Source organism: Mus musculus, chromosome 12 (assembly GCF_000001635.26).
Source record: "Mus musculus strain C57BL/6J chromosome 12, GRCm38.p6 C57BL/6J".
NCBI lineage: Eukaryota > Metazoa > Chordata > Mammalia > Rodentia > Muridae > Mus > Mus musculus.
This window is the reverse complement of record NC_000078.6, coordinates 69201556-69229247: the sequence shown is the minus strand read 5'-3', so window position 1 is coordinate 69229247 and position 27692 is coordinate 69201556. Positions and strand designations below refer to the sequence as shown.

At 43.9% G+C, this 27692-nt stretch overlaps 2 protein-coding genes across 6 annotated transcripts in view; one reads left to right on the top strand and one right to left on the bottom strand.

The window, feature by feature from the left end:
- The window catches only part of Klhdc1 (kelch domain containing 1), a 56918-nt gene extending 55399 nt beyond the window's left edge, over positions 1 to 1519 (bottom strand). For both annotated transcript variants that reach the window (XM_011244119.3, XM_011244121.3), the window contains exon 1: positions 1252 to 1519. The gene's annotated coding sequence lies outside the window, so the exon portion shown is untranslated. The remainder of the gene's footprint in view (positions 1 to 1251) is intronic.
- Positions 1043 to 27475, top strand: Pole2 (polymerase (DNA directed), epsilon 2 (p59 subunit)). Of its 4 annotated transcripts, none has more exons than NM_011133.2 (19): positions 1058 to 1151; positions 2810 to 2910; positions 6069 to 6144; positions 6772 to 6849; positions 7178 to 7271; positions 13863 to 13937; positions 15336 to 15419; positions 16205 to 16261; positions 16977 to 17025; positions 17803 to 17875; positions 19254 to 19426; positions 19847 to 19936; positions 20277 to 20331; positions 21168 to 21227; positions 21312 to 21389; positions 22730 to 22838; positions 24981 to 25157; positions 26274 to 26341; positions 27366 to 27469. In NM_011133.2, the coding sequence occupies exons 1-19, from the start codon at positions 1084 to 1086 to the stop codon at positions 27382 to 27384; spliced, it is 1584 nt and encodes a 527-aa protein (NP_035263.1). In that variant the 5' UTR covers positions 1058 to 1083; the 3' UTR covers positions 27385 to 27469. The 4 variants fall into 4 exon arrangements, with proteins under 4 accessions (XP_006515661.1, NP_035263.1, XP_011242320.1 ...); XM_011244018.2 differs by having other exon boundaries at positions 1061 to 1163; positions 27366 to 27475; XM_006515598.4 differs by lacking the exons at positions 22730 to 22838; positions 24981 to 25157; positions 26274 to 26341; positions 27366 to 27469 and adding an exon at positions 21584 to 22210 and having other exon boundaries at positions 1043 to 1151.
- Positions 27476 to 27692: the final 217 nt, after the last annotated feature.

Below are 27692 nucleotides of genomic sequence, written 5' to 3'. Positions count from 1 at the left end.
AATATACGCCCCAGAGATAATTGCTTATACCGTTGTAGAAATCATTCAAGTTTTTGGCTTATTTGCCTCTCCCACTCCCACTAAGCCTCAGGTATCTTAGGCTTGCTTTGAACTTGCTGTGACATCAAAGATGGCCTTTGCCTCCTGAATCCTTGCACCTCCCCGTTCTGAGGCCTGGGATTATAGATCTGTGGTCTTATGCCCAGAGCTTTCTTGTGTCCTGTAAAGTTGCATGCTTATTTATAAACAGCCAATTGATTATTCATCTCAACAGCACAAGTATATGTGTGTGTGTGCGTTTGTGTGTGTGTGTGTGTGATGGATGGATGGATGGATTTTTATATAAGGTCTCACTGTGATTCACTGACTGGTCTGGAACTCATTCTCTAGAACAAGTTGCCCAGGTGTTTACAGAGATCCCCCTGCCTCTGCCTTCTGAGTTCTTGGATTAAAGGCATGTGCCATCACACTCAGCAAGAGGGAACATTTTAAGATGTGCTCTACTGAGTCTACTTGTAGGACTGAGAATAACGATTCAAGAGCAGCTCCACCGCACTGGCAATTCACCTCATACCAACCATTTATAATCTTGGGTTTGTTACTCCACCAGTAAAAAAAAAAAAAAAGAAGGTATGTCATGAAAAAAGTGGGACTGCTAAATGATGACAGCGGATCGTGGAGAGGCCCTCAACTAAAACTGGTCGGATGGGAGTGATCGAAAACGGTGAAAACACAGTATTTCCTGAGCATGTGTAGAACCGGGAAACAACGGCTCTACAACTCTCATAGCCCTGGAAGGGAAGACTCTGGGTGCAGGAAGCTTGGGTAGAGTCAGAGTAGAAGAGGGTAGCTGAGTGTCCGGGAAGCTGAGTGTTCAGAAAATGCTTTTGGGATAAAGGAAGCTTGTTCCCACTCTGACCACTCCTACTTCACTCCCTAGGCAGGGTCTGAGATTCCCAGAGGCCCTGCAGTTAGTAAGGCCAAAAAAATCCATTTCACCAGCCCAAGAATATAAGGGCGGGACAAGGGGTGTGTCTATTCCAGGAGGGGGCGGGGCGTCGGCGGTGGCGCCAAATCGCGAACATGGCGCCGGAGCGGCTGCGGAGCCGCACGGTCTCAGCTTTCAAGCTGCGGGGCTTGCTGCTCAGGAGGTGAGTCTCGAGGTAACCTGACCCGCCGCAATGCCCTATCTAGAACATTCTGTCATAAGAGGCGATGTCTCTCCGGTGCATTTGAGGCTGCAGAGCCTACCTGGGTTTCCGCGATCCTGGCGCCGGGTGCGAATGTTACTTCCAGGCTGGGCGGAGCTGCGCGCTGACGCCGAACTGAGCGGGGAAGTTGGGGGCGTGCTGGCTTCTGATCAACGGAGGTCCCCGCCTCTGCAGAATGGGAATCATTACAGTGTTACTTCTGGAAGTTACAGAGAGACGTGTCAGAGAAGGAGAGACATGGGTGAATCCATATGCGTGTCTGTTGGCGATTTATATTGTAGAGTATGAGTCTTCCAAACCCGTCTCTGTGTGGAATTTTCATTATTGCCTGGAGAAGTAAAATTTGGATAGATTTTAAACGTGTTTTTAGTTTGGCTTTTTTAGATTTCCTAGTTTACAATTTGCCCCCAAAGGAGGTTTTCCTGGCTGTAGTGTGTCTTTTCAGTCTTTAAAAATGAACATATCCAAGAAATCTCATATTACAATTTACATTTTATAATACACTTTCCGTTTAAGTACCTGCTGAGATCCGTATAGCTTTCTGAGTCAGAGTGTGAATGTTTTGTTTTCGTAACTGTGAACTTTATGAACCTTTTAGCTTTACGTTTTGCCCAGGAGTGTCCAAGGGTCAACCTGGGTCTACCCAGGGAGAAAGTGATGAATTTAATTTGGTTAATTCCTGACATTTGGAGAGAGGATTAATTGAGCAATAGCTTTTCCTTTCCTTTCCCTTAAAATGTACTATTATAAAGCTGTTGGAAGCTCATTAATTGATTCATTGAGATATACACTCAAGTCTTTTAGCCTCAAAGCACCGTGTGTGGAATTAAACGCCATGGGACTTTTCCTGTGGGAAGACAGTGTGTTATCTAGTGCTGTGTAGTAGATTACCCTCTGATTTAGAGACTCAATGGCACTCATGCCTGCATTCACTGTGGGCCAGCTATCCAGCACAACTTTAATCCCAGCACTCTGGAGGCAGAGGCAGGTGAATCTCTGTGAGTTCCAGGACAGCCAGGGCTATGCAGAGAAACTCTGTCTAGAAAATCAAACAAAAACTTAACTCAGAGTTTCGGCTTTGAGTCTCATACACTCCAGTCAGGACAGGGTCATCTCACATGTCCAGTGTACCCATCTCATTTAGATTTTTTTAAAAACGATTTATTTATTATTATATCTAAGTACACTGTAGTTGTCTTCAGACACACCAGAAGAGGGCATCAGATCTCATTGCGGATGGCTGTTAGCCACCATGTGGTTGCTGGGATTTGAACTCAGGACCTTCAGAAGAGCAGTCTGTGCTCTTAGCCACTGAGCCATCTCTCCAGCCCAATTTAGATTTTTTTTAAAAAGGTGTTTTACCAAGACCTGCTGCAGGGGTTTGTTGTTATTTTACCTGTTCACTTATTTTTTTAATGAACTGTTTCAAGCCTTGATACTTTAGAGGGCTACTTGAGGTTTTAGAGGGAGATATGAGTTTTCTGTTATGTTAGCTTTTTATAAAGCTTGAGTTGTATAAGATTTAAGTAAAAGTTTCCCCCTACCCCACCCTCCGCCCCCGAGAAATTCTTGGTCTCATCTTTTCTTTCTGTCACTAGTGAAGCCACCAAGTATCTGACTGAAGCTCTCCAGTCTGTCACTGAATTGGAGCTAGAGGAGAACCTAGGAAAGATCATCGATGCAGTTGAAAAGCAGCCCTGTAAGTAACATTTCCTGATGATGCTTAAATTGTTATAGCTTTGTGTCCTCTGATTTACATTTAAAAGGATACCGAGGCTCCATTATTAGCACAGTGCAGAGTTCCGAGAGTCGCACAGTAGTGTCTTTTCCCAAAGGGTTGGTTCAGTTGGGACCTCAGGATATCCTGGTCCTTGGTTCCCAGGCTCCTGCCTGGACAGGTGGAGTTACCGCCGCATCTTTTCTATACTTAACTGTTGCACTTGATCTTGCCCTTTAAAGAGTTATGTTGCTGTTCTTGTATATGATTACTGTTATTGCTATTGTTATTTTGCATGTGTGTATACACGTGTGCTCTGTGTCCGTATGTGGAGGTCAGAGGACAGCTTTGCAGCAGGTTCTCTCCTTCTACCATGTGGGTCTGAAGACCAAGCTCGTGTCACCAGAATTCTGTGGCAAGTGCTTTCACCGGCTGAGCTGTGCCATTGGCCCTGATCTGATCCCTCATGGTGTCTTGTTTTGCTCTCTAAACCTGTGACTGTCTTATCAAGTTAGATAGTCTTAAGTGTTTGAGGGAATAAGAGGAAAGTAAGAAGGCCTAAATCTCCTGCTCTGCCAGTTAAATTCTTCATCAGCTACCACCACAGGCACTGCCTAACAAGGAGAAGCGAACCAATGTTTCTACCGCCAACAGAATAGGAGTTTTAGCCCAATCTGACATGTGGGATGGATGCTAGCTAGCATCTTCAGTGATGTTAAAATTCATGTGGTCCGGGCTGTTGAGATGGCTCAGTGGGTAAGAGCATTGACTGCTTTTCCGGTCCTGAGTTCAAATCCCAGCAAACACATGGTGGCTCCCAACCATCTGTAATGAGATCTGACGCCCTCTTTTGGTGTGTCAGAAGTCAGCTACAGTGTACTTATATATAATAATAAATGAAGCTTTGGGCCAGAGCAAGCAGGGACTGAGCGAGCAGAGTTGACCGGAGCAAGCAGATGTCCTAAAAATTAAATCTCCAACAACCACATGAAGGCTCACAGTCATCTGTACAGCTACAGTGTACTCATATACATAAAATAAATAAATCTTTAAAAAAAATTCATGTGGTCCATGATACAGAGGAGAACTAGTTCTCCATTCACTTGTAAAGGTGGGATTTTACACACACTCTTTATAAATTCCTTTACAATGAACATTTAGGAAATCATGATTATTATTAATTATCGTATATTAATTTCAAATGGCATATTTTGCCTGAAGACAGTGACTAAGGCTACACCACACCTGAGTTTGTGTTGCTTTCTAGCCTGTTTAGCTGTGTTCTTAGGCTGATACTCAAAAGTTGCTCTCCCTATCAATAAGAACTGCGTATATTGCTGGTGTGGTAGCCTACCCTAATTTTGGCACCGGGGAGGCAGAGGCGGCAGATCTCTGAGTTTGAGACTAACCTGGTCTACATAGTGCGTTCCGGGCCAGCCAGGGCTCCACATTGAGACCATCTCAATAAACCGAAAACAAACACGCAGAAAAAGCAGGCATATTGATCTGAGTGCTATGAAGCACCTGACTAATGGAATAAAGTTTGTAAAGACGGTGTGGTACATTTACCAAGTCTGCAGCGAAAGAAAGCTGTCATTTATATGTTCTTTCTACCGTTACAGTGAATCACAGTGGTTTCCAGTAAGTTACATTCCTCCAACCTCACTGAAGCTAACCAAGTTTATGTCACTAAATAATCTTTAGAAAGCAGAGACTCATTATTCTATATTAAGGTATTATGACTGTATTTGACAATGGGAAAATAAGGTATTGACACATGGCCTTTATGATTTTTCTGACCTAATAGTTTCTGTATACAGAAACTATTTTCAGATCAGATCAGGGCCAGTGACATAGCTCAGCAGGTGAAAGCACTTGCCACAGAATTCTGGTGACACGAGTTTGATCTTCAGGCCCACATGGTAGAAGGAGAGAACCTGTTTAACCTAAAGCTGAAAATCCAGAGTCAGAAATGCTCCCAAATCTTGGGTGTCAAAGAGCGTCCCACGTAGAAAACGCCTCGCCTGACCTCGTATGACGGGTCACAGTGTTGCAGACAAGTCCTTCCTGAAGGCTGTGTGGGGGGTACATAAATCATAAAAAAGCCAGGCGTTCGGCGAGCGTTTGCACTTCTGTCACTCGGGAGGCCAGCCTGAACTATATACGGAGACCCTGTTTAAAAAGCCCATCAAAAGGCACAGAAAAGACTTTCCTGGAGCTGGAGAGGTGGCTCGGTGTTTATGAGCAGTTACTGTCCTTGCAGAGGACCCAGACTCAGTTCTCAGCACCCACCTGCTGGCGGCTCACAACCTCCTGAACTCAGTTCTAAGGGATACCATGTTTGCCTCTGGCTTCTGTGGGCTCCTTCACGCATGCTGGGCATATAAATTTATGCTGGTGCACATAAATACTCATGAACAATCAATCAATCAATCAATCGTTTAGAAAAGGAATTTCATATTTGGACTTAAGGTCCCATCCCCAAGAAATCTCATTTATGTATAGAATACAGTTATTCTAAAATCTTCAAAGAGTCTAAAAACCAAAACTCTTCTGGTGTCAAATGGTTTTGTATGAGATACTTAAACTATTGCAAAGCTCCTTTGTGTGTTATTTTCAGAAGTGCTGTACAAATAACGACGCTTGTTTTTGCCTGGTGTGGTGGTGCACACCTTTAATTCTAGCAGAGGCAGAGGCAGAAGCAGGTAGATCTCTGTGAGTTTGAGGCCAGCCTGGTCTAAGAGTTTGAAGCCAGCTGAGGCCACATATTGAAACCCTATCTTAAAAAAAAAGAGTAGATCAGGTACTTTTATATACTGGGCCATCTTTCTGTTTGTTATTTTTGTTTTGTTTGTTTTGAATAGAATGTAGCTCTATAACCCAGGCTAGCTTAGAACGTGGTGGGTGGGATTACTGCTGCGTGCTACTATATCCAACCAAAGAACTAATTTTTATGCCTTGATTTGGGACAAGGTTTCATGTAGCTCAAGTTGGCCTCAGATTCCCTATGTAGCCCAGGATAGCCTTGAACTCCTGATTCTCCTGCCTCCCAATTCCGAGTGCTGGACTTCTTGGTGGGAGCTCCCATACCTGAGTCTTCAGGTCTGTTTTACATTTTAATTTTGAACTTCCTTTTTCAGTGTCCTCGAACATGATCGAACGATCTGTCGTGGAGGCAGCTGTGCAAGAGTGCAGTCAGTCTATGGATGAGACTATGTACGTGGGTGAAAAGGACGTCTGTGGAGGGGTTACTAAGTGCTCATTTTCATGGGAAAACAACTAGTGATCAACAGTTCTCCACTAGAAGTTGTTGTTGCTTGTTTCATTTTGAGTGACAGCCCGCGTTATAAATCTCATTATTAAATGATTTGTCTTCATCATTTTTTTCTAGTGAGATTATAATATTTGTATATTACCAACGTAATGTGTTTCCAGTCAGTCTGATTTAATGGTCTGTGTGCTATGGATGAATTAAATTGAACATCAAAAGTATAGTTGACTGATTGGTTGTTTGAGACAGGATAGGCTGGCCTTGGGGTTTTGATTTTCCTGTTTCTGCCTTTCTAGTGCAGGGAATGTGGGAGTGGGGGGGGGGTTTGTGGGGGGGAGGTGATGGTGGAGGGTGGGAGGCACCATGACTCCTGGCTCCTTTGTCTTTCTTAAACGTAGAATGTCAAGCTAAACATTTTATCCTCTTGTTATTTGTGACACAATAGAAAAAGTGATACATGGCTTGGGGAAAATAATATGCAAGGTATTATATGCAAAAGATAATGTGAATTATGCTTATAATATTTGAGTTTTATTAAAGATCAGAACTGTGTTTTATGGGTTGTTTTTCAGAGAGCACGTTTTCAATATCATTGGAGCTTTTGATATTCCACGTTTTATATATAATTCAGAAAGGAAAAAATTTCTTCCGTAAGTATACCATGTATCATTTATCAATAGAAGATGATTTTTAAGATTTATTTTATGTGTATGAGTGTGAGTGTATACTGTGTGCGTGCCTGGTGTTCCTGGAGTTCAGAAGAGGGTGCTGGATCCCCTGGAGTTGGAGTTACAGGCTGTTTGTAGCTACCATATGAGTCCCGGGAACTGAACTCAGGACCTCTATAAGAGCAACAAGTGTACTTATGCACTTTTTATTTATTGATTAAAAAGTTAATTTCAATTGGCTGACCTTTGTGTTTTATATATATACACACACACATATATAGTTTTTTTAATGGCATTCCTTTTTTTCTAGTCTATCCATGACTAATCATGCTGCACCAACCTTATTTGGAACAGCAAGAGACAAAGCCGAGCTGTATCTTGAACGCTATACCATTTTACACCAGGTAAGTTGGGAATGGGAGAACATCAGCAAATTGGGGAGGAAAAAGAGCTTTGGGAAATCTCAAGGGTATTTAAAGGATTCATTTTTGTATATTAAAGTTGGTCATTCAAGGCTGGGTTTGGTGTCTCCTATCCATTATCCCAATACCTGAGATCACAGAGGCAGGAGTAGGACCCTGTCTGAAAAAGAAAGAAAGAAAGAAAGAAAGAGAGAGAGAGAGAGAGAGAGAGGGGGGGGGAGGGAGGGAGGGAGGGAGAGAGAGAGAGAGAGAGAGAAAGAAAGAAAGAAAGAAAGAAAGAAAGAAAGAAAGAAAGAAAGAAAGAAAGAAAGAAAGAAAGAAAAAGCCAGCCAGCCATTCTGTAGACTGCTCACGGGCTCTGCAACTGACACCCTATTGAGAGCACAGAGGTACAAAGTACCATTCCCTTTAATGAAATGAAAGAGCGTGGCCAGAACTTAATCCTTGCTGTTGAGGTGCCAGGCATTGTTGGGCATTTTGCATGCATTATTTACCTCAGTAGTCCACTAGCACGAACAGATTCATGAATGCTGGACCCCTGCTTTACAAGTGAGGATCCTGAAGGCTAGAGCGGTTTCATGACTTTCCCAGAGGTCACACGTAGAGATTTGGGACAGGATTCAGACTCAGTCTGTCTAATCTGTCCAAAGGCCACTATATTCCCTCCAAGCAAGGGAGTATTTTGTTATGTGCTATAAAAGATACACAGACAGTGGATTCAATAGGAGAACCAGGGAGGGGGTGAGGGACACCCCGGCATAGCATATGGTCCTTGTGGCCGTGTATGGTAAGTGTGAACAAGAACACGGCCAGGGGAAAAGGACTCTGTACAGGGAATAGTGGACAAGCGAGGGTAGGTAGTGTGGGAGTGAGTCGCCTACAGTGCCGGCCACATGGGAGGCTAAAACAGGAGGATAACAAGTTCAAAGTCTATGCAAACTGTAGAGTGAGTTAGGTAGTAGCCTGGGCAACTTAATGAGGCCCTGTGTCAAAATAATGCAGATCAGGGGCAGAGGGCAGCCATCTGGAGAAGGGCTGAGGAGGGCTTAGGAGGCATCTGCAGTGGATGAAGAACCGGGGCTGTGAGATGGTGGCGTGTGGCGGGAGCGCAGGCGGTCTGATGCCTGTTCTCAGCAGCTTCTGTCATGCACGGTCACCCTGAGCTGCAGCTCTGACCCTGGCCCGGCTTTGCGTGGGCATCTTTTTCGCGGATGGCTGCTGCTGTGGGGTGGAGTTAGGCCTGGTGGCTGAGTTCTCCCATCGGATGCTTTTGGCCTCACCTGTACTTTGCTCCTGTTCGGCTGGAGGCAGACGGAAACTGTTCCTTCTTTTGTTGCTGTCACTTTGCTTATCCTGTTGGCTGTCCTTCGGACTCCAGAAACCCCCGCTATGAAATCCCCGGTTCTGGAAGACCCCTCTCAAGCCCTCTATCATTTTGAAGCTTTTCTTTGTTATTATTGTGCAAAATGTTGGGTTTCATTATGACATGTGCTTTGATTACGTTTCTCTTCTGTCAATCACTCTCTTATCTTCTCCTTCATGATCCCCTGTCTACTTTCATGTCTTTCTGAGTGTGAGAGTGAACACTCAGTGAGTGATTCGTCCCTTCCGAGCTGGTTTATTTGGCGCGGGATGCTCTCCAGCTCTGTCCACGCTCCTGAAAATGAGTTTGTTCTTTGTGGCTGAATAATATTCCATTGTGTGTGTCTGCTGGCTTTGCTGCCTTCCAGTGTATACCAGGCCTCATGCAGCATGGTCACATGATGTGTGTATGTCCTGTCTGTCTGACTGTCTGTCTGTCTGTCTATGGATCAAGTGCAGCCTGATTTCACACTGAGTCACAGCCAGCCTGTTCTGGCTTTCTTTTTGTCAAGCCTCCACGCCGATTCCCTCCGTGGCTGGAGTGAGAGTCTTGCCCACAATGCATAAGGAAGGTCTGTGCATCCTCTCCTCCTAGCTGGCATTATCACTAAAATTGGTTTTCTTTTTTAAAAAAAATTTTTATTTGGGTATGTGTGTGTCTCTCTGTGGGTGTCTGCCACATGCCAGGACAGGGTGTCAGATCCTCTGGCGCAGGTGTTGGGGGAAGCTGTAAGCCACCTGTGCATTGTAGTAAATATTTCATCTCAATCGGGGTTCTTTACTCCGCCTTTGATCATTCAGTTTCCAGAAAAAAGACACACAACTTTTATATTTATAGTAAGCCTTAAAGCAGTAGAGCTGGGCAGATATCTCCCCTCTAAGCTGTTAGAGTCTACTTCCCCATCAATAACTCTGAGTTATGACTTGCTATGTTCCCTCTGGGCCACTCCAATTGGTCCGTCCTCATGGCCATGTTTTCATGACTTACCTACCCCATGGCATCTTCTTCTCTCTCCACCTTCTCCCTTTTTCTCTTCGTGGTCTCTGCTCAGACCCCAAGCCTGGGAACCAAAGCTCTGCCTATTTCTCTTCTGCCCAGCTATAGGCTCTAGGCGTCTTTATTCACCAATCAGGGATAACTTGGGGCAAAATTGCATAGCATCACTTGGGTCTATATGAGAATCTCCTTGTCCCTGGGAGCAGGCAGATCTTGGGGGCCAGTGTTAGCATTATAGTACATAACAAAACCAAACCTCAGTACCTACCTGAGTACTGGGAATGAACTCTGGTCCTCTGGAAGAGCAGGAAGCATTCTTAACCATGAGGTCATCTCTCCTTCCGTTTCTTGATAGCTAACCTGCCTGGGCTGAGATACAACTTCAGTGTAGTTTTTATTGATAGTTCTTCTTTCTAAATTTTTATTTATTGCTATATGCGTGTATATGGTGTTTGAGGACCACACGTGCCGTGGCCCTTTTGTGGAGGCTATAGGACAACTCTTTGGAGCGAGTTGTCCCTTCCACCTTTCCATGGGATTGAACCCAGGCTGCCTGGCTTGAGCGGCGGGTGCCTTTACCCCCTGAGACATCTTGCCAGCCCTTGATTTGCATTTCTTTTATGGATTCTGTTTTGTTTTGATTTTTGTTTTTTTTTTGAAACAGGGTTTCTCTGTGTAGCCCTGGCTGTCTTGGAACTTAACTCTGTCGACCAGGCTGGCTTCTATCTCATAGAGATCTGCCTGCCTCTGCCTCCTGAGTGCTGGGATTAAAGATGTGGGCTCCCACCGCCTGGTGGATGTTGGTCATTTTTGAATGTGGTTTTTGTTTGTTTGTGTGTTCATCTGAGTATGTGGACAAGCAGAGGGTGTGTACTTGTGCATTTATATGCAAAGCCAAGAGGAGAACACCCGTTGTCCTTCTCTCTCAGACTCTTATTCCCTGTTGTCTCTCACTAAACCTGGAGCTTGCTTGTCATCTGGGGTAGTGGCCAGCATGTCTCCGTGGACCCCCTGTGACCATTTCCCCCATTTCCTCGGCATTGGGGTTATTGGTGTGCACGGCCATACTGAGCTTTTCAGGTAGGCACTGGGCATCTGAACTCGGGTCCCCTTTCCTGTGCAGCTACTTACCACCGGCCATCTCCCACGCCTTTTATTTTGACACAGTCTGATTTCTTGGGTGTGGTTATTGTAACTTCAACTATTGGCATCCTATTCAGAAAGTGTCGACTCTATCTATGTCTTGAAGTGTTTTTTTTTCTGTTTCCTCTTAGTAGTTTCAAAGGCCCATTTCTTAGATTAAGGTCTTTGACTCCTTGTGAACTGACCTCTTGTACAGGATGAGACGGACAAAGCAGGTTTCATTCTGTGTGTGGATGCCTGGGTTCCCAGCACCATTTGGTTGTCAGGCTCTCATTTCTCCAAGGTGTATTTCTGGCACCTTTTGAAAATTTGGTGGCTGTGACCTCATGGATTGATTTCTGGGTCCTGGGTTCTGGTCCGTGGTTGACATGTCTGTTTTTGTCCCAGCACCATACAGATTTTGTTACTATGTCTCTGTAGCATAGCTTGAAATCAGGTATTGTTCTTGCTCAGGATTGCTTTTGCTATTCAGGGCTTTTGTGCTTTCTTAAGAATTGTAGGTTTTATTTTGGTTGGTTTGTTTCTGTTTCTATCCAGAATGCCACTGGAATTTTGATGGGGATTGTATTGAATGCACAGGTTGTTGTTTGGTAGTACAGCCATTTTCACAGTATTCATCCTGCTGCCAACCCATGACCATGAAGTGTCGTGCCATGTGCAGCCTCTCTCGGTCTCCAGTTGGATGCAGTGTGTTCCTTATCAAGGCCACTGAGCGGTGTGTACCTTCGTATGTAACTTACTCAAACCCTCCTGCCTTGCCTTCATCCGTGCACCCCTCTCTGCCTACCACAGGTTCCTGTTTGTTTTTTACTCTGCAACATTTGCCTCCATGTTCTTTACAGAGATGTTATCAGCTGTCAGTCGCTCTTTCTCTCCCTCTCATGTCTGAGATGTGCTGTTGCTCGTGTAAGTACTGTTGGCCTTAAGTTCACACGGACCAATTCCAGATCTTCCTGCCCCGGTACTGAGTACTGATATTCAAGGCATGTATAACCATTCCCAGGCCCTCCTCATAGATTTCGGTCTACAGTGTTTTCAGTGAGTCACTCAGCCCCGCCTTTTGTGTTCTTCAGTTGTGAGATAGAAGACCACTCACATTTTCTTTTCTTTCTTTTTTTTTTTAAAGATTTATTTATTTATTTATTATATGTAAGTAAGTACACTGTAGCTGTCTTCAGACATTTTTTTCTTCTTGCTTCAGCCCCGTTTGCTTGCTGTAGCTGTCGTCAGACACACAGAAGAGGGCATCAGATCTCATTATGGATGGTTGTGAGCCATCATGTGGTTGCTGAGATTTGAACTCATGACCTTCAGAAGAACGGTCGGCACTCTTAACCACTGAGCCATCTCTCCAGCCTTCATATTTTCATTGTAACAATTTAAGTCTGTCATTATTCCACTTTAGATTTATTTTCAGAGAGGGTCTCTTGCTTCTTGGGCTAGCCCCAAACTCACTGTGTAGGGTGACCTTGAACTTATGACCCTCCCGCTCTGCCTCTGGAGTGCTGGGATTACTGGCATGTACCACCTTGGCCAGCAGTCCTATGGTGCGAGGGATGGAACCCAGAGCTGTGTGCGTGCCAGCAAGCACTCTGCAAGCTGAGCCACATCCCCAGCTCTTCCGGTAAGCGTTTTTTTCAGTTTAAGATTGTGAAAAACTCCAAGTGACTAAAACCAAAGAAGGAATATATTAGTTTGGCCTGTATTACCAGGAAGACTAGAGGGCTGTGGTTTTAAGCCTGGCTGGATCCAGGTGCTCATTCAGAGACCATCATAAAGCATCTGACTTTTCTATATCTCCGCTTTCTTTTTTTAAATCCTTTTATTAAACCCTGTCACCACCTGCATCGGAGACAAAAAGAAAGGAGCCATGGTGACCCTGGTGTGTTGCCAGGTTTAAGTTCTACTGCACCTCTTGCAAAAAGTATTATCCTTTCAAACAAGTTCTCCTTATGGAGTGATAGAAATGGCCACTAGTAGCCATGGCAACAGTCAGAAAGAGTCCTCTTGTCTCGTGGTCCTGGCAGAAGGTTTGAACCTCTCTCACTTGCTCACCCTCGTGTCAGTCCATATCTCTGTTTTCATCTTTCAGGCCTGGGCTGTCTTCAGAGGGGGGAAGGGGCATCCGCCTGCCAGAGTTCATGAGTGATGGGAGGGGGCGGACAGTTCCTGAATGGATGCGGTGCCTCAGCTAACAGTCCACCTTGTGCACACTCACACTAACTTAGTATAGGGTGGTAGCTAGTCTTGACAAGACTGGGTGCTTTCCGAGTGGCTTGCCTTGGTGGTTACTTTTGATTGTGAGTCTGACTGGAGCAAGACATGCTTAAGAATACTGCTGAGTGTGTTTGCGAGGGCACTTCTGGGGCCATGAGGGGATTTACCACCCTACTCACTCCAGTGTGGACAGCACCGGCCACTGAACCAATTACAAAGCAAAAAAAGAAAGCAGACTTAACGCTGAGCCCGGCATTCCTTCTGTACTTCTTTATGGTTTGTATGGACTGTGGCTCTCAACCGTGATCCTAGCAAAACCCTTCCTCCCTTAAGTTCCTTTTTGCAGGCAGGGTTGCAGGGTTAGATGAGAGAATTAACTAATATCGAGCTTCCTGTATACTCCTTTATTCATAGCCTCCTTCCTTTGGACACCCCAGTTTCTTGGCCTGAGTGTCTTGCCTCACCCTCTTCCTTACCGTGTTCTATCATTTGGGTCTTGTTAAATGATCTGTCTGGCCTGGTGGACAGGCACCTCCACAGAGCCGTTGTATGGTGGCTTTTCTCTCTCACTAGCTTCTGTGCTGAGTTTTTAAATGCTTCTTTTTTGAAAAGTTGCTGTAGGGGTTGGGGATTTAGCTCAGTGGTAGACAGAGTTGCCAAGTTGGAGCTGGGCCCTGGGTTTGCAGTGGAGGGATTGCCAGGGATTTTTGCATGCTGTTTTATTAATACTGGTTTTCAAATGTGTTGAGAATAAGCAACTGTAAGAGCTTAGGGCAGTGTTTGTCTCCTGTGTAATAATGAATCTTTCTTTTAAATGTCTAATTCAGTAATTCATAAGGATCTCTTTGTTTCAGAGGACACACAGACATGAATTGTTCACTCCTCCGGTGATAGGCTCACACCTTGAAGAAAGTGGGAGCAAGTTCCAGGTTTGGACCTTGTCTTAATTAATGAGGGGTGTATCTACTAATACAAGTGTAATAATGTTCAGTGCTGCTCTTTTGTATGCTTACTGTAGTGTGTACTCATGTGATGTGACACAGTTCCAACATGTGGGTGGGACCTGGCAATGCTTTCTCCAGTGAGTCATCTTGCCTGCTTGGCTACTTTTAATTCATTCAGAAACAATAAATAAACTTTTTTTTTCCATTTTTGCTTGAGGCAAGATCTCAATATATACCCTGGCTGGCCTAGAACTTGCTATATAGACAAGTTGGCCCAAACAGACAGACACACACACACACACACACACACACACACACACACACACACACACACCTCTGCCTCTCAATGCTTCAATGCTGGGATTGTAGGCACAGCTACATGACAGCTACTGGAGAGTCCATGCCGGCCATGCCTACTGTCGTGGGCTCTGTAGCTTTTCCGCAGAAGCTAACGCTCCGTCTTTGGTGTCTGGAACCAGGGAAGCACCTACAGTCTCTGGCCTCCAGACCAAGTCCTGCACTGCTTTCTGAGCAGCTTCGCAGTATCCTTTGTGCCTCGCTCAGAATACTGCTTGTTGCCTGTCCTTCTCTTGGTCACCGTTCAGCACAGACCTGTTGGACTAACGTGTGTCATATCCATTGTAAGGAAAGCTTAAAGAAGCCTTGGTTTCAATACCACCGCACCCCCACCCATGTACTCAGGAAGCAATCCAGTGACCGTGAACGCAGATGGGCCCTAGAGGTTTTGTAACTTGAATGGAGGAGATGGAAACTTCCTCTTTCATAGTTTTGGAAGGTGATTCCCAGACAGCACTGTCCTTTTAGTTCCAGCAGTCTGCCTGGCCACTCTCAGTCTGTCTGTGGCTCTGTCTTCTTCTCTAGCACTCAGGACCCCTCTTAGGATGGCCCTTGCTTCTTCTGTCTGCGCCTCCCCATTTTCCCGAGCCTCTGAATGGATTTTGAAGGGACCCCTCCTAGTCAGTGTTCATTAGATTCTCCGCCTTGGTAGATCAGAATTCACTATGCTGAGGATGTTAGAGACTGGAACAGTCATTCTGGATATTGTTCAGACTACTGCTTGGGAGTGTGGTGCTGCGGACCTGTGATCCCAGCACGTAGCTGGAGGCAGGAGAGTGAGAATTCAAGCTCACCTTCAGGGCTGTATTCAGTCCAAAGCTGGCCTGGCTTCACTGGACTCTGTTTCAAAAAACAGAAACTAACAAAAATTAATGTTCAGTGGTGACACACAAAGAGGACAACTCTAAACTTGCTGATTAGTCTTTCTACTCTAAGGCACCTGTATATAATATGTACTCAACACTTATTTTTAAGAAAATTAGAATATGCTTTTAGTTTTTAAGATTTTATTCTGTTTTATTTTAGCTTAAAACTATAGAAACCTTACTGGGTAGCACAAGCAAAGTTGGTGACGTGATCGTCCTGGGGATGATAACCCAGCTGAAAGAGGTAAGTTAAGGGCTGGAGAGATGGCTCAGCGGTTAAGAGCACTGACTGCTCTTCCAGAGGTCTGAGTTCAAATCCCAGCAACCACATGGTGGCTCACAACCATCCGTAACAAGATCTGGCGCCCTCTTCTGGAGTGTCTGAAGACAGCTACAGTGTACTTACATATAATAAATAAATAAATCTTTAAAAAAAAAAAAAGAGGTAAGTTAAGTTTGACGAGCTTTGCCTTTTATTTTTGGACTCGAGTTGGTGATGCGTTGCTGCGGTAATGCTTTTTCATAGAAAACACAGGAACATATTTTCACAGAAAACATAGCCAGCGATGGCCTCGTCATCTGTGTCCGGGTTCTGCGGTGTTGGTGGGAAAGACTGTCCAGGTGTTAGTTTGCATAGCCCCCAGGTAGACCCCTAGTGACCTCTGCTTGAACTGACTCTGGGTTTCTGAATAAGCAAACTGCTGACCACATCCTGGTGGCCTGAGGTACTGGTTATTCTCTTAGCCAAAGGCATCTGGTGAGACGGAGCGGCAAGCAGCCTGGGCCTTCCTTACTACCCTGTGGTTTGCAGCAGTTGTTCCTTAGTGTCAGTGAGTCTCGGGTAAGTGAGTGAGTAGTCTGAGGTTGCCAGTAAATAAGCAGAAAAGTGTGGACTAGGAATTACTCATATCTGCAGGTCCACTTCTCTCTAATGTATCCTGTTGTCAGACTAGGTAGTATGTTAATAATTTATAATAGTATTCATTTTTTAATACAAATGTGAGCATATTTCATTTAATTCTGTTTTAGGGGAAGTTTTTCCTGGAAGATCCTACTGGAACAGTACAACTGGACCTTAGTAAAGCTATATCCTTTAAAAAAAAAAAATTCGCCAGGCGTGGTGGCGCACGCCTTTAATCCCAGCACTCGGGAGGCAGAGGGAGGCAGATTTCTGAGTTCGAGGCCAGCCTGGTCTACAGAGTGAGTTCCAGGACAGCCAGAGCTACACAGAGAAACCTTGTCTCGAAAAAACAAACAAAGAAACAAACAAAGAAACAAACAAACAAACAAACAAAATTCTGTCCAGGCATGGGGGTGCACACTTTGAATCCCAGCACTCGGGAGGCAGAGGCAGGGAGATCTCTTAAGTTTAAGGTCAGTCTTGTCTGCATAGCAAGACTCTGTCTCCAACAAAAGGGGTGAGATGGGGCTGGAGAGGTGGCTCAACAGTTAAGAGCATTGGCTGCTGTAGGATCTGGGTTAAATTCCCAGCACCCACATGGCAGCTCACAGCACTGCGGTTTATTATTAAATCTCCTTTTAAGGCCAGGCGTGGTGGTGCATACTTGTAATCCTAGCACGTGGGAAGCAGAGGCAGGAGTTTTAGGAGTTTTAAGGCCAGCCTTGGCTACATGTCTCAACTTTTCCCTACAGTAAATAAGACTTCCTCCTAATACCACCACAACCCACTACGAGGAATTTAAAACAACCCGAAAGCTAAAAGTCCCTTGGGGTTCAGACTGTCTACTGACCTATTAGTGTTCCGAGCATATCCTTGAGTTCTTCCTCAGCTGCTCTGTACCAGTTCCACAGTGGCTTATACACCGAGGCCTGCTTCGTCCTGGCAGAAGGTAAGCGTGCGCGCCCTTTTCATGTCCTTGCTTGACAGTAAAACTGTTCCCACTTGGGGAAGACACCTTACGATGTCGTTCCAGAGGGTATTCACCGTGAGGATGTCACCTTGTGAGACGGTGATGCTTAAGAAACAGCCTATTAGAAAATGTTCAGGGCTGGAGAGATGGCTCAGAGGTTAAGAGCCCTGACTGCTCTTCCCGAGATCCTGAGTTCAAATCCCAGCAACCACGTGGTGGCTCACAACCGTCTGTAATGAGATCTGACGCCCTCTTCTGGTGCGTTTGAAGACAGCTACAGTGTACTCATATATCAATAAAAATAAATACATCTTTAAAAAGAAAAAAGAAAAAGAAAATGTTCAGGGCGGAGGAAAGCGCCTTGAGATTAGACAGTGGAGAAGGCTGTGGGTCCTGAAACCCACTGATGGTGTGCACTTATAAAACTGGAAAACTCTTGGTTTCATCTGCTCAGTCAGGTCCCCCCTGTGTAGCTGGTAGCTGCTCTCGCTGCTCTTCAGCAAGTGCTATAACCCCCCCCCCCCGGCCAGCGCCCTACCCCACCCTAAAATATGAGTTAGTTGGGGTGGGGTACACTTGTTTAATGCCGTTTTCCTTCTAAAATATGCACTGTCCGTGGCTCTGGAGTTCGATAGCTCAGTATGATCGGTGGTTTTTGTAGTTTAATTCATTGCCTTATGTGACAATGAATTTGCTTTTTCAAAAATGGATAGCTGAGCAGACCATAATGCCTTGTTACCCGGTCGCTTTGTTTAGGTTGGTTTGAAGATCAAGTGTTTCACGCCAATGCCTTTGGATTTCCTCCCACTGAGCCCTCCAGCACCACAAGGTATTAAAGCGCTTGATTTCAACGACTCAGGAATTTGTAGATTGGCAGCAGTGAACATAACATAGTTTATCTCAGTCACTACAAGGTGTCAGATGAGAAAAAGCATTGGAAACCCACTTGCTTTAGCAGATCTGATGCCCTCTTCTGGCCTGAACGGGTGCACACAGATTTACAGACACCAATACCCAAAAGTGGCGTTAAGTTCACATACAGACACACACATTCATAAATACAATTTTTAAAGTGAAAAGCAAAAAAGAATATAAAGGCATAAAAAAGAAAAATGAATTTAATGAGCCAGTGCTTTATATATCTATATTTATTTATGTATCTATGTAAATGTTAGGGCCTCGTCATTTATGGAGTCTAGATCTCTGTAAATGTGCAGCGCTGCGGCACACTGTGAAACACTGGGGCTGCCAGGCATTCGCGGCTCCAGCCGAGCGAGGTAGACGGTAACACACTGCCCTCTTGTTCATACAGAAGGGGGAGTTGCAGGAAGCCCCTGCCTGGGGCCCGGTAGGGGAACAACTGAGGACAGATGTAAATGCCCCTCTGGCACCCAAGTATACTGTTGCTTTAACCTTTCCTGAGCAGACTTGAACAAATGGCCTATTCACCCCAGGTAGGGCACCAGTGGCAGGGCAAAGGAATAGTTCTACTCACATCTACCTGGTGGGACAATGGTTTTATTGAGCTCACAGGATCAGAGGTGACCACAAGACTGCTGGATCATTTAAAAGTCTCACCCAAGCATGGACAAGACTTGCCCAAAACAGCAAAGAGGGAGTCTGTACTTCCTGCTCCTTCCTGGTTCACTCCTGTATGAGCCGGTTCACTCCTGTATGGCCGGCACCTCCCTAGACTGTGTAGTGTAGCTGGGGCAGGATAGCGTGTAGCAGTGGGTTTCTTTTTTTTTTTCTTTTCGAGACAGGGTTTCTCTATATAGCCCTGGCTGTCCTGGAACTCACTTTGTAGATCAAGCTGGCCTTGAACTCAGAAATCAGCCTGCCTCTGCCTCTGGAGTGCTAGGATTAAAGGCTTGCGCCACCAGGCCCGACTCACAGTGGGGTTCTATTAACTGGCGGAGACTGCCAGTAGGCCTGACCTTGTGAAGGGATCTCTTGACAGTCTCTTGGAGTTAATCACAGCTGACCTGATTAAAGTCGAAGTGGCTGCCGTGCTCTGAGGCCAGCTTTTGAAGCACGCATACTGAATAGTCCTCCATAGACGGTGTCATGTGTGTGTGTTTTAAATAATTTGCAGGCAACATGTTTCATCTCTGGAATACTGTGTTGTTGCATGGTTGCTATATCTGATATATTTTTACTTTCTCCATGAACAGAATATGGTGGATAACTGTGTTATAATTACATAGGGCGTACTATGGAAATATTAATTTTTTTGGAGGGCCTTCTAATGCATCAGTGAAGACGTATACAAAGCTGAGACAGCTGGAAGATGAGAACAAGGACGCCATGTTTGTGATTGTGTCTGATGTTTGGTTGGACCAAGTGCAAGTGTTGGAGAAGTTTCATGTAATGTTTTCTGGTACGGATTATTATTGTTTTGTTTCTTGAACTGTCCTGAGGGATGTTTGTCATGTGGTGGTGGTGGAGTGCCTCTGTGGGCCCTGTTACATGGGAACCTGAGACAGGGGATTTATTGAGCAGTGATCAGAGGTCAGTCTGAGCAACATAGGAAGACCTTGTTTTTAAAGAGACAACAAAGCCAAGCCAAAGCTTTCACAGTTAAAGCCAGCCAGATATGCTGATACCTGCCTTTAATTCCATCTCTTAGAAGGCAGAAGCAGGTGGATCTCTATGAGTTACAGTCACGACAGGGCTACATAGTGTGGTCCTGTCTCAAAAATCATCAAATAGACAGACAGACAGACAGACAGACAAACAGATAGATAGATAGATAACACAAAATTCTCAGTTCCCAGAGTGACGTCCTTTTGTTCCCTAGGTTACTCGCCAGCACCTCCAACCTGCTTTATTCTGTGTGGTAATTTTTCATCTGCACCATATGGAAAAAATCAAGTCCAGGCTTTGAAAGGTATTGAGCATCTTTTTAACTAAGAGTGTTTCCAATCCCGGCAGTGGTGGTTCATGGCTTTCATCCCAGCACTCGGGAGGCAGAGGCAGGCAGAACTCTGAGTTTCTGACCAGCCTGGTCTACAGAATAAGTTACAGGACAGCCAGGGCTATACAGAGAAACCCTGCCTTAAAAAAACAAAACAAAACAAAACAAAAAAATTGAGTTTTTCTATATTTACATGAACTATTGATAAATTATGTATAATATTTTAATTTTATTAAAGATCTAGGGTTGTAGTTAATCAACTGTAACTTTATGGACATCACAAATTAGGTTAAATATTTTTTATAATTTTCAGATTCCCTAAAATCTTTGGCAGACATAATTTGTGAATATCCAAGTATCCACCAAAGGTAAAAATAGTTTTGTTTTTTTAAAAAAATGAACCATGAGGTTTATATCTGTGATTCTAAAGAGATTGCCTTTAGAAAGGGGAAGGTCGATGGCCTGGAGAGATGTTTCAGTGGTTAAGAGCACTGGTTGCTCATCCAGAGGTCCTAAGTTCAAATCCCAGCAACCACATGGTGGCTCACAACCATCTATAGTGTGATCTGATGCCCTCTTCTGGCACACAGGTGTACATGCAGACAGCACTCATACAGAAAACAAATAAATAAAATCTAGAAAGAAGAGAGAGAGGGGGGAGAGAGAGAGGGAGAGAGAGAGAATGAATATGAATGAGAACAAGTTGATCCCAGGGTGAAATCCTCACATCATCATGTATTTCGCTACTTTCTGGATCTATAGGGGAACAAAATGTAGAAGGGAGAGTGACAGTTTTATCCGTAGTTTCTGGTGACACTGCTTATCCAGAAGTGGACCTTCAGTATGATCATCGGCCTCATGAGCCTCTGTAAAGATCGAGTGCGTGCGTGTGTGCATGCGTGTGTGCTTGCTTGCATGTGGTCAGCACACTATTATTAACAGAAAGATTTGGACTGGAGACTTTTTAGCAATGTGTTAAAATGCATAAAATAAAAAAAACTGTAGCTAGGCATCATGGCCCTGCAGAGACTGAAGCAAGAGAATTGCAGATTTAAGGCTAGCCTAGACTACATAGCAAGACAGACAAACAGAAACCCCTGGGATTCGGTTGGAGGCGCTGACTTAGTTTTGGCTTCTGGCAGGGTTGCGTGTTTCGTGTTGCTGTGTTTAATGTGCTTAATGGCTGGTGTTGAATTTTATGCAGTAGCCGTTTTGTGTTTGTGCCTGGCCCAGAGGATCCTGGATTTGGTTCCATTTTACCAAGGTAAGCTTTGTTCACATTTGTTTTGACAGTCAAGAGAATTGTGTAAAGTTTATAAATACATCCTATGTCCTGCTGTTTTTCTAGGCCGCCACTCGCTGAAAGCATCACACAGGAATTCAGACAAAGGGTTCCGTTTTCAGTTTTCACGACTAATCCTTGCAGGTAAGTCACTCAAAAACAGCATTTTGTGTTAAACTTCTGTTCATTTTAAAATTACTCTAATTTATTTCTGAAATTTGACTGCTAAGAGTAGATCTAAAAAGTAAATTTGATTTTAGATTCCTCACGCTTTGAAAACGATTTAACTATATTCAGATACTTAACCAGCAGTGACTCTGTGGTCTTTGTGTTGGCAGTGGTATCTCCAGCTTCCTCAGGAATCCCATCCTTGTGGGTCCAGATGTCCAGTGTCCTTTCTCTCCGGATGCCCTGTAGATCTGTGAGCACTCGGATTCTACCCGAGCTCCACGCTCACCTGTCCTGGGACCAACCCCATCTCATTTCATGGCACCCTTGTCTTTGCAGTTGCTCGGGCCATGACCATAGAGGTTTCCCCTACACACAGCTGAGTTCGGTTGCCTTTCATGACTATGACCTGAGGTCTACTCTAGTCTGGATCAGCAGCCTCTAGCTGCTGGTCTCTGGCTTCTAACCCCTCTCCTCCCAATACCCCCCATCCCCCACCCCCACCCCCACCCCGAGTCTGTTCTTTACACAAGAAAGCATATCATGTCACTTCTGTCTTGAAAGGTGGGGTCCCTAGTGCTGTTGTTAACAGCCCAATCCTGGCAGTGATAGTCATGTCCTGCCTGCATGGTGTGCCCTGGTACTGCTTTGATTTCCTCTCCCCGTTGCTTCCCTCACACCAGTCTCTGTGCCCCAAGCATGCAAGGCATGACCCAGTCTTAGGTCCTGCATTGTGCCTCTTCCCCCTGCCTGACGGGGGTGGGGGTGGGGGCGAGGAAAGGGGATAACATTTGAAATGTAAATAAAGAAAATATCTAATGAAAAAAAGGACTTCAAATCCTAGCACTGTGCATGTGCATACTTACACAGAGACAGACAGACAAAGACAGACAGAGACAGAGGGAGAGTTGGGGGTGAGGGAGAGAGTAGGAGTGGGATGGGGAAGAGTAAAGAAAACTAGATTGGGGAACAGATAAGATCGACTGGCTGAATCTGCTGCAGTGACCATTGACAAGTCCAGTGGGGGTGCCTTGGTAAGGCACCTTATTCATTCATTCATTCATTTATCTATATTGATTGATTGATTTTTTTTTTTTGAAAGATTGTAAGTACTCTATAGCTGTTTTCAGACACACCAGAAGAGGGCATCCAATTTCATTACAGATGGTTGTGAGCCACTGTGTGGTTGCTGGGATTTGAACTCAGGACCTTAGGAAGAGCAGTCAGTGCTCTCTTCAGCCCCAAGACTTTGCCTTTAAAATTATCTAATGTTTTTTCCTGAGGAGGTCAGATATTCAACCCCTGTTTCGTTGCAGAATTCAGTATTGTACACAAGAAATAATTATCTTCCGTGAAGACTTAGTGAATAAAATGTGTAGAAACTGTGTCCGTTTTCCTAGCAGCAGTTTGGATATTCCTACTCACGTAAGTAGACTTGATAAACTACCTTTTGTCTTTTATTTATTTCATTACCCTGTGTATATGGGTATCTTACCTGCACGTGTGTATGTACTCTAGCGTGCAGAGGTTAGAAGAGAGCATTGGATCTCCTAGGACTGGAGCTGCAGACAGTGGTGAGCCTCCATGTAGGCGCTGGGAATGAAACCCAGGTTCTGTCCAAGAGCCACAGCGCTATTTACCACTGAGCCAGGGCTCCAGCCCGTGGTCTGCTTTTAAAATATATTGTTTTAAACTTATGTATATCTTGGTGAATGTGTCTGCACATGTACCGAGCAGGGGGGCTGGGGTCTGAACTCTGGCCTCATGATAGATACAGCAGCATGCTTGCCTCACCACTGAGCCATCTCTTCGGCTCTTGTGGGGTTTTTGTGGTTTTTTTTTTTTTTTTGGCTTTATTGAATTATCTTAAATGTTCCATGTTATGAACATTGTTATGCTCCATTGTGCTTCTGTTTTGATGTGTCCTTGTGGTTTAAGGTAGTGATTGGGTTTTGTCTATATCAGGACTAGTGGCTTTCTACTGAAGAACACAGAGAGCAACTGAAGGCCAGACCAAGCAGGGACTTTGTTTAAACTTCCCATTTTCCCTTAGAACTCTTAGGTTTTACTTCTGAATATGTGTATAATTTTTATAAGGTGTTCATATTTCTCATGCTTATTACATATTTTGTATGGTGTGTCCACATCAGGAGGACATGCAGTGTTTATCTTGTAAATTCTAAGTTCCCAAATTTACAGTTGTTACAGATGTCATGAAAGTGAAGTAAATCACTTTTATTCTTTGTTAAAAAAAGGGTTTTTTTGTGGGGGCTGCAGAGATGGCTCAGCGGTTAGAGCACTGACTGCTCTTCCTGAGGTCCTGAGTTCAATTCCCAGAAACCATATGGTGGCTCACAGCCATCTGTAATGAGATCTGACGCCCTCTTCTGGGGTGTCTGAAGAGAGCAACAACGTATACACATATATAAAATAAATAAATAATTTTAAAAAAGATTTATTTATTTTATGTATATGAGTACACTGTAGCTGTACAGATGGTTGTAAGCTTTCACGTGGTTGTTGGAAATTGAATTTTAGGACCTCTGCTCGCTCAGTCCCTGCTCCCTCTGGCCCAAAGATTTATTTATTATTATACATAAGTACACTGTAGTTATCTTCAGATACACCAGAAGAGGGCGTCAGATCTCATTACAGGTGGTTGTGAGCCACCATGTAGTTGCTGGGATTTGAACTCAGGACCTTTGGAAGAGCAATCAGTGCTCTTACCCACTGAGCCATCTCACCAGCCCCCAATATATATATATATATATATATATATATATATATATATATATATATATATATATATATATATATATATAAAATATATATATATATATATTTTTTTTTTTTTTTTGGTTTTTCGAGACAGGGTTTCTTTGTATAGCCCTGGCTGGAACTCACTCTGTAGACCAGGCTGGCCTCGAACTCAGAAATCCGCCTGCCTCTGCCTCCGGAGTGCTGGAATTAAAGGCGTGCGCCACCACACCCGGCTCCAATAAATAATTTTTAAAGAAGTTTTTTTGTTTGTTTTATTTTATCTTTTTAAAGAGATGGGTCTTACAGGCTACCCAAATTCATAGGCTCAAACAATCTCTTGTCTTAGCCTTTTTTGGGCAGCAGGCATGTACTATCATGTCTAGCACTATCAAGTTGTTATTAATTTAAAAAAAATGGGGGGGGGCAAGATCTCACACTGTATCTCAGGGTGTCCTCAAATCGATGGCAATACTCCTGCCTCAGCCCCTGATTGGTGGTAGTACAGGCAACCACACCTATGTGATTTTTTTTTTTTTTAGCTGAGGTAATAGAGTTTATTATTTATACAGCTGACTCAAAATAATGACAAAGGGGGGGCAGTATTACAGTAAATGAAAACAGACTTTTCCCCCCTTAAATATGTGATAATTTCATTCTAAGAGAATGTTTATTGATGGTTGGTGATTCGAGGCTTCCTTGACTTGTAAATATTCCAGGTCGTCATGGAAACCAACCATGTGACACTACTCGCTTCGCTTTTTCCCCTCACAGATGAGCTGGTTTACTTTGTTTTGTGTTCTATTGTAGTTCGTAAAGACCATCTTATCTCAGGGACATCTGGCTCCTCTCCCTCTTTACGTATGCCCCGTCCACTGGGCATATGATTACACGTTGAGAGTGTACCCGGTGCCCGACCTGCTGGTCATTGCAGACAAGTACGACCCGTTCACCGTGACCAACACCGATTGCCTCTGCATAAACCCTGTAAGGATGTTGTGGGCAGTCAAGAGGATAACGCAGTTTTATTTTTCTCTAATTTTAAAAGCTGTCTCTTTTGGGGGTCCCAAAGGTGTGGGTCCCAAAGGTGGCTCAGCAGCAAGTTCCTTATCTATTGAACCTCTTTGCACCCTATAGAACATTTCTATAGCGAAATCATTGTTTCGATCAAATATATAGATACTGATATAATTTGTTATACAAAGATTTTTAAACTCTCAGTATGTGATATAATCATAAGGTATTTAAGTAACAAGCATACCAAACTATAAAACCAAATGGGAATTTTTCCTTTGCAAAGTGGTAAAGTCACATACTGTGTAATTCCTCTTTGGGAACTGCTTTCAGGTCCTATAACTGTTTCTTTATGGTTGCTTATCTTTGGAGAATTGTGACTTGTAGAAACTGCCCAAATGTCCAGAATCCAAGTGTGATGAAGGATATTTCATTGTGACTTACTATTTGATTTTTTATCTAGAACCTTGAAACTGCTCTAGAATGTTGAGGCTGCTTCAGTATCTGGAAGTCTGAATGAAAAGCAGGGCCTCTGTGTAACCTTAGCGCTTCGTCATAGACAGTCACATGTAGTACTGGGATGCACTGGGATTCTGTCAGCCCTTGCTCACGGGAATGGCAGGGAAGCATCCTTGAACAGGAGTCTGTCTTCTATGCATGTTTAGTATTTTACAATACCACTTGCTTCCACACCGAGTAGAACCATGCCAAAGCCTTTCCAGTGACGTTTATTGGCGGATGTCAACTTAAAAAATTACTAGATTGTGACAGTTTATAGTAACCTTCTCTGTAAAGAATACTCTAGCGTCTGCTCTATTTTATTGTCACATCTTGTAATTCTAAGTTATAACTAGGAAACGTGATTCTGCATGACTTATGCTGCCACACACCTTTAATCCCAGCACTTGGAAGGCAGAGGCCAGCCTGATCTACAGAGCTAGTTCCAAGTTAGCCAAGGCTATACAGTCAAATCCTTTCTTGAGAAAAAGGAAAGGAAGGAAGGAGGGTAGGTAGGCAGGTGTGATTCTAGAAATAGGGATTACTTTATACAAGACAGATAGTCACTTATGGATATTTTTGTCTTCAAAGGGCTCCTTTCCAAGAAGTGGATTTGCATTCAAAGTTTTTTACCCTTCCAGTAAAACAGTAGAAGACAGGTAAGCATGCTCCCCAAACACAGCAGGGGCTTTCTCTTGGTTTTATGTTGCTGAAAGTAACATTTGGTAGTTATGTTTTAATTTTTCTTGTATGTCTGCATTGGCTTACTGGGAATGCGTTAGGCATAACAGTAGCCATGTTAAGATCTTGGTTGCCACGTTTCTGTTGATAAGGACTTTTTTCAGTGGATTCTCTGGCTGGCTGTGTAGTAGTCTCATTCCCACAGAGATACCACATGAGGTATTCATATTCTCCCAGCAGTAGGTCAGCCCTGTCCTCCACATGGCTGTTTCTCAGAGCAGAAGTAAACTAGCAGCTGAGTAGAGAAGCTGGGTGTGTAGTGATGGGGTCCAAAGGTCTTAGAACAAAATGGCCAGCAGGTGAGAGTGGTGCCAGAAGCGGCGTTGGTGCTCCTGGATCTGGGGTCACAGGCCATTGTGCACTGCCTGATGTGGATGCTGGGAACTGAACTCTGGTCCTTTGCAAGAACATCAGGGTTTTAAACTCCCTCTCCAGCTCCTACACTACTTTGTTTTTGGAGACCGGGTCTCACTATGTAGCTGGATCATAGGCATATGCCACTACACCGAGTTTTTGGAGTATGTAATTTTAAAGCATAACCCCCACCCCACACTGCTACAGATTGAACTCAGGGACTTGGACGTACTAGGTGAGAATTTTACCAACTGGCTATATTCCCACCCTTGTATTTCTGAGGGTAGCACAGGCGTGCCTGAACTTGCAGTCTTACCCCAGTCTCTGAAATGTGACACATCACACTCAGCTTCCGTTTCTTATGCTTGTTTTTCTGAGCATTGGCTTGGAGCAATCCTTCCTTTTTTGATCAGACTACTTTAATAAAGATCTCTCTTTAGGGGAACAAGCTGGCCACGAGATACATTTTTAGTGTTTCCTCTTGAATTTGCAATAATGTAAATGTATTAATTGACCTGTCTCTAAACATAACTACAACTGAGTATTAAGAAATGAGCAATAATTTACTGCTTTATTTTTCTATTTCAGCAAACTTCAGGGCTTTTGAGATCGATGAGAATATATGAAATGAATTTTCTTATTTTTATCTTATGTATTTTGTATATTAAATTGTAATAAACTTATGATAAACCTTAAAATGTTCTACACATTGTAGTTTATGAAAATTTGGTACTGTGTTATACTTCAGAAAGTTTTATAGAAAATTTTCTGTGCAGTCTCAAAAATACAGACATGTTTTTGTTTTTAAAGATTTATTTATTATATGTAAGTTCACTGTAGCTGTCTTCAGACACTGCAGAAGAGGGCATCAGATCTCATTACTGATGGTTGTGAGCCACCATGTGGTTGCTGGGA